Source organism: Primulina eburnea, chromosome 11, assembly GCF_022965805.1.
Source record: "Primulina eburnea isolate SZY01 chromosome 11, ASM2296580v1, whole genome shotgun sequence".
Taxonomy (NCBI): Eukaryota; Viridiplantae; Streptophyta; class Magnoliopsida; order Lamiales; family Gesneriaceae; genus Primulina; species Primulina eburnea.
In genome coordinates, this window is record NC_133111.1 from 38,814,161 (window position 1) to 38,827,543 (window position 13,383).

A 13,383-nucleotide genomic window follows, 5' to 3' on the forward strand; every position below is an offset into this window, starting at 1 on the left:
AAACGACAAATCAAAAATACTTTGTTTCCACTGAATGTCCTAGTACAAAATAATCAAAGTATTCAATCGTGTTAGAGATCGTCTTGAACCAGATTTCGGCTAACACTGCACGTGTTGGTTGGAGCAGATTTGAATCCAAAATAAAAAAAGTTTAAGAGCAACAACAAAACACATGATATCGAACATGAAAGTATTAATACTCGTCTCGACTCGTTTACATTCGGAAGAAAATCTCATCTCATTCTTGCTTAAGAAAAATATTAGTACGTTCCATATCACGAATATTTTTGTAGTTCACAATTTGGGCGATTCAGAACAAAGAATTCCAAGTCTGTAAACGATTTCCAACAATTCAGAAGCTTGTTACATTACATGATCTCCACTCCCTACTCTTTGGAAGTAATCACAAGCAATCCCAAAGCACCTATTAGTATGTACTGCATGAAACAAAAACCAAGTTAAACTAAACACCGATTCAAAAAACTTATTTCTTACATATATACAACACAAAATAAAATAAAATAAAAATGGACTTGCACATTAAGAACCGAACCTTGACGATAGGCTTTTCAGTCATGATTATAGTTACCCAACCTACATATGGCAAGAATCTGAAAAAAGGCCAAAAAAATAAAAGGAAAGAAAAGAAAAGTGAGCCAATTGATGATCATTTTCAAGCAATTAAAACCAGCATTCAGGAAATACCCGACATACATCAACTGATCTGAGCTAAATCGTATAGCAATAAATTGCAGCAAGATGATGAGGTCAAGAAAAGTGGTTCACTAAATGAACGACTTATTGTTCCTTGAGAATATTCAAACATAACATAGACCAGGGAGGGGGGGAATCATGGGATGTGATGCGCAACAGAAATATAAAAGAACTGTCCCATTATTATTTCAGCAGAAATTTTAGGATACATCGACATCTAAATTTGAAAACCTCTAGGGAACTCAGTCCAAGGTACTTCCTTGTTTACACTTACCATCTTCATTCAGATCTGGGTAAATTACCTCTTCGGTTTTGGAGAAAGATGATAATCATCATCCGTCACATGAGCAAAAACACTACAAATCGCTTAGACGCTTACCTAACATATATGTTTTCAAAACTATGATTTTCTTTCCCTTACATGTTTAGGAAAGCACGTAAAGAGGATCAATATAGAGCCAATTTTAGATCTGCAACCTTATTTTAGTTGCAAATATTTAATGAATTAATACGCATCACAATGAAACCTAGTACATGATCAATCAAACCTAGTACATGATCGCTTTCCACCAATGGTATAAATGAGTATGTCAAGAACATTAACCACAACCAACTTACCCAACAGCTCTACCCATAATGTGATGCCTCTGAAGCCAAAGTTGGCCATGAGCGTACAAGAGTCTGTCATCCCCAAAATTGTTGTCTCCTGAATATATAAATAAATAATGTAAACACCAGCCATCCAACTGTATGGAAAATGGTAGTAGTGAAATCAACTTAAAACCAGGTCCAAAAGCAACACAACACATCAAACATGCACATGCCACAAATATTACTAAAAAAAGCCATCATTCTGTAACATTTTAAATCTGTCCATTTCTTTTGTAGTGAAAATTAACTCATGTACACTAAGATGCATAAAAAGAAACATCAATTATAGATTAGAGATAAAGACATTCAAAGACGTGACACCTTTTGTCAGGACATCAACTTCTCCAGTATCCTGACGCTCATGAACCTAAAGAAAGAAGCAGCATTAGAGTCACTTAATTACGAGCAAGAAGAAGAGATGAAAGGATAAAGCACCTTTTCTTATGAACAACCACAAGTATCATTCATTATTAACTCATTAAAAGTACAAACGATATTATATAGAAATGTGTTTTTGATCTTATTTGCTCCTCCAAGAAGGTAATATGTTCAATGACAGACTCCATAATTTTCGCACCACCTATTTGCTTGTCTTTCGCTTCTCTGAGGGGGATAAGAAAATCATTGATATCTAACATTTGTTTTGTGAAGTTAGGTTCAAATATAAATATGAGCAGAAATAAAAAAAAATGACAAAGCATGTGTTACCCAGCGTACTCACCTTAATAACTCTGTGGACTATTGGAATTTCGCGCCCCTGAAAACAAGGAAAAAATATTTAGTTTATTAAGGAAGAGATAAAAAATTTAAACAAACAAAAAAATGGAAAAAATTATTTACTTATTTTGGAAGAGAGAAAAAAATTAAACAAACGCTTTCCCGCATCTTTTCTTCAATGCGATTTTCCAAATTTTCTCGATATATTTTTTATATATTATGGCTTCCTCCACTACTTTATTGATGTTTGCATATCTAATACTACCTCCTCCCCTATTCCATGGTGATAAACCATAATTGAGGAGACAAAAGATATTCCCTACGTAAGTGATATTTAGCGATCAGCCACATACGCTTTTGGATGAAATGCTAACTGATACTTATTATTAAGAATAAATACAGGTAAAAGTCATAAAAACAATATATGACTAACAAACAGAGGGGACAAAGACGAAACAAACAAAATAATAAGTACTTACATCAACATTAAAAACTACGATTTCTCCAGCACGAATAGGTTCCTTACTCATATGCAAGAATAAAATGTCACCCTGCAACATTAAAACCACCATTAAATTTTATTAATTGGCATTTTAATACCCAGGTTACAGTGTTTGATAATTATGATCAAATAAAACTGTTTTTAATTTTTTTAATGTGCCTAAGATAAAAAAAAACAGCGGCTAAGCATATGCATTATAAGTCAATGTGCACAATACTAGCTCAAAAGGTTTTTGTATGAATAAGCAAATAATTTGCAAAATGAAATTTACTTTTTGAAGTTATAGGATATAACTGTATATACTAAAATCGGTACAAGAAGGGTGTTTTAATTCATGTACAGCAGCATGCATATAAATATTTTAAGATACAGTCACTCGGACAGTATTGCAGTTATGTTAAACTCACTCATTAACATGAGCATGAGAGCATTAATAAGTGGATAGAGAGAATATCAGTTTCAATCAACGTACAACAACAGTTTTATGCAATTTACGAAACCTAGATTGGCCATCAACATCAATGTTGAGCAACATAAAGGACCCTATACATGGTAATTTATCAGATCTTGAGAATAACCACCAAAATACCCAAAAAATGGGAATTTGAGAAATTAGACGCCAAGGCTCTAAAATTCGTCGCACACTAGTCGGAAGCCAGACCAACACCTAGGCAATGAACAAACGGCGCCAGGCAGATTCCACGGTATCGACATAATAAGATGAAATTTGATATTTTAGGGTAAGCCAACAAATCACATTTCTTGTTGGACTTTGATTTAATTTTAATTTATTTTTGTTGGACTTTTAAGTTAAATTAAAAGCTCAAAAAACTTTTCAAAAAAATCACAAAAAAAAAACAACAAAAAAGTAATTTTCGACTGCCTAGGGCTGCCTAAGTCCGCCTAACCTCCTAGGCTGGCCAACTAGCAGTTTTTCGGTGTGGTCAGTCGGCGCCTAGGCCGATTTTTAGAACACTAGTTAGACACAAACAAATTTGACTGCACATAAGATACTATGTGAGTTATTAGCTATGGTAAATGACTTTTATTGTGATTGAAATCTAGTTAAAGCTAGGTAGAGATTATTGGAGATCACTAATCAGGTGATAAAATCAGATTGTTCTTTTAAATTATCAAGGGGGATTTACCCTTTTAAAGCCAGGTTCCATGCTTCCAGAAAGGACAACGACAACAGGTGATTCACTACCAGTGATGCACATTAGTCCTTTCCAAATAATAAGTGCTGATGTGACTATCATACCTGAAAGACACAAAGAATAATAACTAGTCAATTATGTGTTCACGAGTTAGAAAAGAGAAAAAAACATGGTTGAGTGCAATATTTTGTAAATTAATAGCTTATTAAGATATTCGTATAATTTACTTCACATAAAATTAACTGGTGACTAGAAAAATAATAACGAATAACACTGCAGTCATCAAGCAAATAATGGTACATCTGCTAAAAGCCTCATAAAGGATGAAGACCAAAGAATATACAGTGCTATTGGATCACGGAAAATTGGTGATTAATGCCAATGACTATATCCATATTATCATTTCTATACGTAAATTTTTAGCCAGTTCTTACTTATGTAAGAAAATAGGATATAGAACAATCAGGCATCAGTCTTGCATTCTCATTTATATTGGGAATGAGCTCTAAATATCTTCGCTACTTTCTACTTCCCCTCTCAATTTCTGGAATGACCCAGCGGTCTCAAATCCACTATCCCTTAGCAAATATATGTAAGATAAATTTCTCCCATATAAAAAGAGATTTATCACCTACAAAACAACATAGGCATATCTGAGACAAACTTCCTCATTGATGTATACGCACATTGCATAAAACTATGCATTTAAATCCAAAAAGGAATTCCAAATTTTGAACCCATTAAAAAACTCAAATTCAGAGTAAAACCCATGATTGCAAACTTGAAAAACTGAATCCAACATTCAATCCATAACGAAAGAGATAAAATAACGAACCGAGGCTGATGATTTGAGTGAGAACTTGTCTAAACTGCAAAGATTTGATTGAATCTATTTGCTCTCCGATCCAACCCATCTTGTATCTCCAATTCAAAGTTCGGAATTGAAAGCCCAAACTTTGTAAAAGTAAATGGGAATTACTATGAGCGTTTCAATAGGCAGACTACAATTAGGGCTTTTGTTCGTAACCAAATCGCAAATTTCTTTGTATCGCAAACTAACCCCCGTCTTTTCTAAAACTTACATATCAAGTCCCATTAAAATAATTTCATATCTAAAAAGTCATAAAATAAAAATTATATTCCAAAAACTTGTTTTGTCAAAATGTATCGTTATCTCCCTAAAGCACCATTACCCATTTAAAATTATACTGTCATTATAATATGTATTTTAATAAAAAAAATTAAATTTATTGAATGGGAAGAAATTTAATATAGACAGAGGAATATATACTCGAATTAGACCAGACATTGGCTTCAGAAGAATAATGGCGGTGAGAGATTCCATTTCTTGCATAGCTCTTTCTCATGCATCGAAGGCAGCAAAAGTAGCTTCGCTCAGACATTAACCCTTGGAGCATTGTCGTGTGATCCAATTATTCAAATTCAGTGATAAGTACGGAGTGGCGTGTGTTTTGTGATAATTTTTTATTTTCTTTTCCGATGTGTTTCGTTGCACAGGTTGCATGATCTCGTTTTCCATTCACTCAGAGGAAAAAATATTCAAGTGCATGAACTACACTTCCATCATGAAGAAAGAATACCGGGTGTGACACAATGCCAACAGCATAAAAATCAAAAAAATGTAACTCAAAAGTGAAAAAGGCAATGCCTCGAACAAAAATGCAGCAGTAATCTGCATCGACGGTCACACAATGGTGTTGTCAGCCGAAATTGTCCGATGGAATAGTTCAAGAAAATGGTTTGATTAGGAAGCATCAACTCTGCTCTCGTCCATAATTGAAGCTTTCCGACAAACTTTTGTAATACTTTTTTTGCTGCACAAAAAAAAGTATATGTGATGAGAACGGGTAAAACAAGGTATTTTATTTAGATGATTGCAAATGTGTAGCACGAAAAGACCTTTTCTGAAACTGAGGGTGAGATTTTATCTAATGCTCTCTTGAAATGTTCGTCTTTTATTGTCCGATATGAGTCATCAAACGAACTTTCATGTGATAACGCCAATTTATCTTCCATTGCAGCCATAGCAGCTTCATTCATCTGTCATTGTCAGGTGCAAATAACAGTTTCAGACAAAAAACATGAAGGCTTAATTAAGAACAAATCATGTATAAAGGAACGTTCGTCAGAATAACAGGGGCATACCAGTGCAGATAGATCGGCTCCACTAAAATTCTCACATGATTGTGCCTTTCCCAAGGGCCATAAGATCGACCGTGGCATCTATCTTCTTCTTCCCAACAAGAGCTCTCAATATCATTCCTCGTTCCTCTGGACATGGAAGAGGAACATACAAAAGTTTACCAAATCTTCCAGGTCTAAGAAGGGCCTGGTCCATGACTTCAGGCCTGTCAAAAATGTCGAGGATGTTAAACAAGGGACCTAATAAAAACATATATTTTGGTTGTTAATCCACAAAAATGCCCCAAGAGTTGGAACAATAGCATCTACCTATTTGTGGCACCAATTACATAAACACCGTGTCTCACTTCTGCTCCATCAAGCTCAATCAGTAGCTGAAATAATAGAAACAGCCCATAACATGGTCAGACAAGCAGATGGAAATTATACTCATAGAAGGGGAACCGATCCAAAAGGGTTTTTTCATTAACCTGATTCAAGAGTCGCTCAACAACCCATCCCCCTTCTTTACCACGCTTTGTCGTTAATGCATCCACCTAATAGATAAGGAACAAATGAGGAATTGTGGATATAAGATAACATAAAAATCCATCAAGTGAACTGACCTATTTACCAAGAGAAGAAACAACAAAATTAAAAATCAGTCGAAGTACAAAAAGGAGTTAGGAAGCAAAGGAGCTAAATTCTCAAGGGCAAAATTCTGTAAATGCCACTGCCACTACTGTATCAAGCAGATAAATGGATTGGAAAATAAATCAGAGAAACTACAAAAAATCTAAAAAAACAATTGCATCACAAAGTACAATTTGTTAACCCATCAGTTTTCCCAAAATGTAAGCACAACTAGAGTGGAATAGATAAAATAAAAATAAATACACCACAATACGGTAAATCTACAGTTCAAAATCATCAGACCTGCATTAAACCTTGAAGGCATATTATAATCCCTTTCGAAAAATTAGAAAGTAAATGTTGAGATTATCCAATTAAGTTTTGACTACCAGCAGCACAACTATGCATGTTTGATGGGCACATATATTCTGTAAAATTGAAACAAAGGGACCCTATTGGTGAAGATAACGATATGAAATTGGGAATACTTTAATTTGAAGCACCATATAAAATCCTGAACCTATTTGGTAGCAGGGTGGGCAATTGTAAATGAAGTGAAGGAGAGAAAGGTACCTCGTCAAAAAAAAGTATGCATGGAGAACATGTTCTTGCACGACTGAATATTATCCGCACAGCCGATTCACTTTCACCAACATATTTATTTAGCAGTTCAGGGCCCTTAATATACACCATAAAAAAATTAAAGAACCAACAAATTACGTGCTCAGCTATACTATAAAAAAGAAATCGAAGGAACCTTAATATGAATGAAATTTGCTCCAGCTTCATTTGCAACAGCCTTCGCAATCAACGTCTTTCCACAGCCAGGCGGGCCATAGAGCAAAATTCCTGTCTCTAGATCCACACCGAAATCCTACAATATAACAAATCTATATCAAGCATCAAACTCCTCGAAATCATTGAGAATATGACCAGTTGGAAGATTTTTTGACAGCAAACTCTGCAAGGTTTATTTGTTAAAACAGGTGGGTGGGTTAAGAGATGGGTTGATTCTCAATAAATAAAGTCCCAAGGAATAAGGTGCAATGATATTTGGACATATGCATACGCGCGTTGAAAACTCGAGAAAGAAAATTGGATACGCCACATTTGTCTACAAAAAAATTCTTGCCTAAGCAAATAAATTTGAATATGCCACACATGGCATTTACCAGATATCTGCGTACAAAAAAGTTACCAGATATGACATTAATTACCTCATAATCTTCAGGATACTTTATTCGCTTAACTATATATCGGTCAAGTTCCTGTCTGAGCAAATGAAGTCCTCCGACATCATCCCACTTCACATTCGGTACAGCAGAAAATCCTTCTCTTCTAGAAGAAGGTTGAACTATTTTTGCAGCTTCCTGCAAACAATCAAATAGATAGATTATAGAGCATCACAATAACAAAGAAAAAAAGAGGGGAATAAAAAGAGACAATAAGGTATGTGAAACTAATATCAATGAAAAGGAACATGTGATGAGTAGATAAGGCAAGGTCATATAATTCAATATAATTACTGGTGTGAAGAACATAATCATGAAATCACAATAGCAAATTCTCAACTTTCACGACATATGCCACTACCCATTTATATCTCTACCTTTTGTACAATCGAGAGATGGCTGGAAAGAAAGGTGGGCAGGTTTGTTGTGGAACATAATTAGTATAATTAACTTAGATTAAGCACCATAATCCATTCATTACATACCAATGAGTGCATTGGATCCAAATCATGATTACCTCAAAATCAGCCATGGTAATGCTAAGTTTTTCCAATTCTTCATGTGACCATGGGTGACTCAACCAATCTTCACTATGTTCACTTGAAAGAACATCTTTTCTCTGACCTATGATTCTCTTCATCGCAAGGTTTCCAGCCTTGTCGGCCAGTGCAGCTAAATCTGCTCCGACATATCCCGGAGTGGACCTAGCAACTCTCTTAAGATCTAGAGCACCATCAACTTTAAGATTACCAGTGAGTACGGTTAATATCTGAACCCGTGCTTCTTCATCTGGAACACCTAAGCCAATTTCAAGATCAAAGCGTCCAGGCCTCCTCAAAGCAGGGTCCATAGAATCCGGTCTATTTGTTGCTCCAATTACAAGGACATAACCAGTTCTGCTATCTGAACTTTCTGGATGTTCCTTTCTATCCACAGGTTTTGCGAGTTTGTAAGTGTCATCCATGCACATCATCAATTGTGTAACAATTCGTCGTTCCATTTCTCTTTGCAAATTTTCTCTTTTTGAAGCAACTGCATCAATTTCATCAATGAATACGATCGAAGGTGCTGTCCTGTGAGCTTTTGAAAACAGCTCTCGGATATTTTCTTCGGATGCACCTAGAAAGTTTTCAAAACAAATATTATATATATAATAAGCTTAAAAATCTATCAAGCACAACACTTGCGATTTTCAGCATGCCTAGAAATCAAAAACACCTATAACCTAAAAAAATAAGAAACCAAAAGGTGGCTAAGAACCCATAAAAAGGCACATGGAAAATTCAGATATGAAGACACCTGAAAATAAAAAAATCAGGTAAAATGAAGATCATAGTATGATTAACTATATTCTTTGATATCAAACAATAGAATAATAGTCAATCTAACCATCCCAGTCCTCGCAAATTGGTTCCACCAAGAAGGGAGTTTCAGACTAAATAAATTTTTTCTACGCTATTTTTTTCCAGATTTTGGTCAATCTAACAACCCTGGTCCTCACAAACTGGTTCCGCCAAGAAGGAGTTTCAGACTAAATATAAGTCATTCTAAGCTTTTATTTTTGGTCAATTAAAAAATGACAACTCACAAATATCAGACCGAGGCTCTCACTTAATACATGATAACGATCATGGCTCTCCAAGTTAACAACTCAAATATAAGGTGGAGAATATTTGTTAACCCCAACTTAAATAGAAGCAATCAACACAATAAACCATTAACAAACAGAAGTAACAAGCATTACTTTATATGTATATAACATGCAGACCTGATATGCCAGACACCAATTCAGTCGCAGAAATCTTGTAAAACGGGACTCTGGCCTCATTGGCAATTGCATGAGCTAGTTTGGTTTTCCCACATCCTGGTGGCCCGTAAAGCAAAATCCCGGAAATGGGTTTCACTCCCAGGTGCCGCGGCAGCTCCGGACGACGCAAAGGCACGATCACTTCCATTTTTAATTGACAAATCACTTCACTCATACCCCCTAAATCCTTAAACTTTGGCCCATTATTTTCGTCACTACTAATCGCACCAAGAGCATTACCACCTCCCTTTCTTTCCCCAAATTGTATACCATCTTCACCGCCCTTCCGACTTACCAATTTCACAGTTTTGTCAAGACCGTTCTCCACAACCTCGAGTTCCACCACTTCCTTCTTCCCCTCCACTCCCCCCGATTTCTTCGGTTTACTACAGTAATTATCCCTCAGCATCGACTTCATCAAATCGATTCCATCACCCCCAGATGTTGTAACTTCGTCCTCCTCCGATGATCCTACGCGGCTTGAGGAAGATGTCGCAGAGGACGAAGAGAAGTCATTACCAAGGTTCAACAAGCCATCATTCCTCCTCGTTTTCACATGCCGAACTTCGAGAAGCCGCAATTTCTCCTCGCTCTCATCAGCACCCTTTCGCTTCTTTCTGGGATTTGTTTCCTTTTGTTCATTGCCATTTGAATAATCGGAGACGTCGCCATTTGCTTTGTCTAAACTGTGAAGAATTTGATGGACGCGTTTGGTTAAAGGCTGCAACTTGAGACGAGCGTAGTGCGGATAGGTGGAGCGGAGATGGTCCACCAGTTGGTCGACGCTGGCGCCACTATACGTCTTCTTAGCGGACTCTAGGTGGCGGAATAGGATCCGGCCGAACATGGAGGGTGAGGATGATCTGGCTCCTCCACCGCCGCCTCTCGCTCTTCCCATCCTCAGGGTTTTGCTTTCTATGGTGTCTTCGATTTCAAAACAAATTGATTGTTGGTTAAATTAAGAAGCCTAGATTAAAATTGGTTGTAAATTTAAAATATAATAACAATAAATAATAATTTTTATTAGTTTTAAAATACAATAACAAAAATATTTGTTTAAATATTGAAATATATTATATTTAAAAAAAAATTGAAAAACAATTAACAAATTAAGATGCAATTAACAAATTAAGATGCCGGGCCGCCGGGGGTTTCACTTCTCAGACCCCGACTCCTCATTTTAACCTTTTTTTTTAAAAAAAATATGGCTCACAAATACGACCCGTGAGACCGTCTCACACAAATTTTTGTTATAATAGAAAATTGTATTATCATTTTTCAATGTTGGGCGATCCAACAAATACGCACTGATTCTAATTTTTTAAATACCCGTTGTTTTAATGTTTTTAGTTTTATTATCATTAATTTATTTCACATTATTTATTGTTATTCGTATTATCTGTGCTAATAATAAGAAGAGAGGTTAAAAATAATTACTTTTGACGAGGTTTATTAATGTGTATCTTTTATATTTTATGAACATGTATTGGCTGTGTCAATGTTTATGTCTTTTGTGAGACGGTCTCACGAATATTTATCGGTGAGACCGGGTCAATCCTACTGATATTTACAATAAAAAGTAATATTCTTAGCATAAAATTTAATGTTTTTTCATGGATAACCCAAATAAGAAATTCGTCTCACAAAATATAATTTGTGAAATCATCTCACACAAGTTTTTACTATATATATGTACATAAAAAGGGGAACAGTACCTTTTCAAACTAATGCTTGAAAAACATGAACTTTTTTTTGGTATAAAATAAGTGATTCGTGAATCAGCAAAGAATGTGTGGCAATCCAAATGCTGAACCATGCGATTGCTTCGTCTTCGATACAATTAATATAATAATGAATGGGAATTAATTTTTGAACAGCATGAAGTCCATTTTCTTAAGACAGGCATTTCACTAGTCTTTTCATATATATATATATATATATATATATATATATATATATATATATATATATATATATCTTGATAGGTGATACACACATTTCACTAATTTTCACTAATGTTCAGTATCACTCTTGAAGTAAATCATTCAAAAATACATTTTGCTATTTTAAGTAATTTTCTGTTCAAATTAGTTGCTAAAAAAATACAATATTTTATTAGTTAATTTAATTTTTCTAAAAATAAAATTGGTTGAGTATTTAAAGTTATCAATACAACAAGGTTTTATAATGGACATTAAATTACCATTTAATAATCATAAATTTTTTAATCTCAAATGTATATTATTTCGAGATTACCTTAATTTGAAAGAATTAATGTATTGTAGTTTTCTTCCAAAATCATATGTATATTGTATATCTTGAATTGTCTTCTTAAACATTCGAATAAGAGAGCCCAAAAAAATTAAAAGAGATAGATTCAAAAGAGTTTCAAATGGACATTAAATTTCCCTCAATAAACATGTATATTACCCACAATAATCAGAAATGTTGACATCCAATGCATGCAATTCGAGATTTCTATAATTTCAAAGAGTTAATGTATGATATAATTCTGTCAAAAGCATCCAATATATGATTTTGATCACTTGGAATGTCTTATTTGAATTTTAAATTATAAATAATACAATATTGCATATCATATTAAAAACCAATTGTATTCTATTTATCTTACTAAATTTATCTACTCCAAAATTGAATTACGAGATGACTCATCTTTTCAGTACCATATCTGAGTTGAATCTTTCCAAGATGTAATGTTCGTTTAAATTTAGATTTGTTCGTTGTTATAAACCACCTACATATGGAAACAACGAGACATTAAGTTTGAAATCTAACTTTCATGATTGAGAAGTAAAAAACATTATTCTTCTATTTGTACAAAATTTTTATTATTACGTATTTACTAATGTGATAATTTTCTTCTATATTACAAAGTTCACGGATACATGAGAGTATAAAATGTCCCGTAATAAAAATGATTAAACCAATTCTAAAGAAAGTGCACATCTTATTATGAGATATGTTATAAAATTTATTGCCATTGTTTTGGAATACACATAGTAAATGTTAATAAAATAACTTTTCTGGTTTATACATAATTTATTTATAATAGCATATTTCATTTTTTTTAGGAATAATAGGCTGTTGTGTTTATTATAAAGAGATTTTGTAGATAAAATCACAACTCATTTGGATAAAGATATTGATGAAACAATTATTGTTATCATTCAAATGTGTCAAACATGTGTCATGTCACAAAATTGTTTGTGAATGTGGATTTATGAAATTATTGAATTTTTTAAAAAATTATTTCTCATTAATTTTATTGAATTTGATTTAAAAATATTTTTTATCACATTTTAAAAATTAATAATATATAACTTCTCAAAAATTAAAAAATTAAATATGTATTAAGGTTGATGGTCGACATCAATATACTAAACACGATAAACATCACGTCATTGCCATTGGCTAACACAATCTAAAATTTTGATATATGATAGTGATTATTAGCCCAAAAAATAATCGACATGCGTTGTATTTAAGAAAGTTTTTAAATAACTAAATTAAAAGTTTTGAAATCTTGTCCATGTCCACCGATGAGATGATTTTCACTTATTGTACATATTATTTAGATAGGTTTCATCAAATCCAATATATTAATGCAACTACTGTTGGTCACACGTGCGGCAATTTGAAATAATAAATATGAAAATAAAGAATAAATTGGACACCGAGACTTACGTGAAAAACCCTAAAAATTATTAAAGTAAAAATCACGGGCAAGATGAAAATAATTCCACTATAATATTTTATGGTGTACAACCACTCATTGTGTTTCCAAAGAGAACACTCTCTCTTAATACA

General features: G+C 33.8%; 2 protein-coding genes across 2 annotated transcripts; both read right to left on the bottom strand.

Annotated features, from left to right (window-relative positions):
- Positions 1-173: 173 nt before the first annotated feature.
- LOC140805881 (uncharacterized) lies at positions 174-4,800 on the bottom strand. Its single transcript, XM_073162237.1, has 8 exons — positions 4,577-4,800; positions 3,733-3,845; positions 2,562-2,633; positions 2,087-2,122; positions 1,687-1,732; positions 1,333-1,420; positions 554-611; positions 174-437 (listed from the first exon to the last, which is right to left on the bottom strand). Exons 1-8 carry the CDS (start codon positions 4,653-4,655, stop codon positions 387-389), a joined length of 543 nt encoding a protein of 180 aa, XP_073018338.1. The 5' UTR covers positions 4,656-4,800; the 3' UTR covers positions 174-386.
- Positions 4,801-5,295: 495 nt separating this feature from the next.
- LOC140805882 (cell division control protein 48 homolog C-like) lies at positions 5,296-10,503 on the bottom strand. The gene is given in 11 exon segments (XM_073162238.1): positions 5,296-5,576; positions 5,662-5,802; positions 5,908-5,949; positions 5,951-6,110; positions 6,214-6,278; positions 6,375-6,440; positions 7,090-7,194; positions 7,274-7,390; positions 7,734-7,886; positions 8,266-8,867; positions 9,517-10,503. Coding segments are annotated over 11 exon segments (2,448 nt in total). The 5' UTR covers positions 10,454-10,503; the 3' UTR covers positions 5,296-5,516.
- Positions 10,504-13,383: the final 2,880 nt, after the last annotated feature.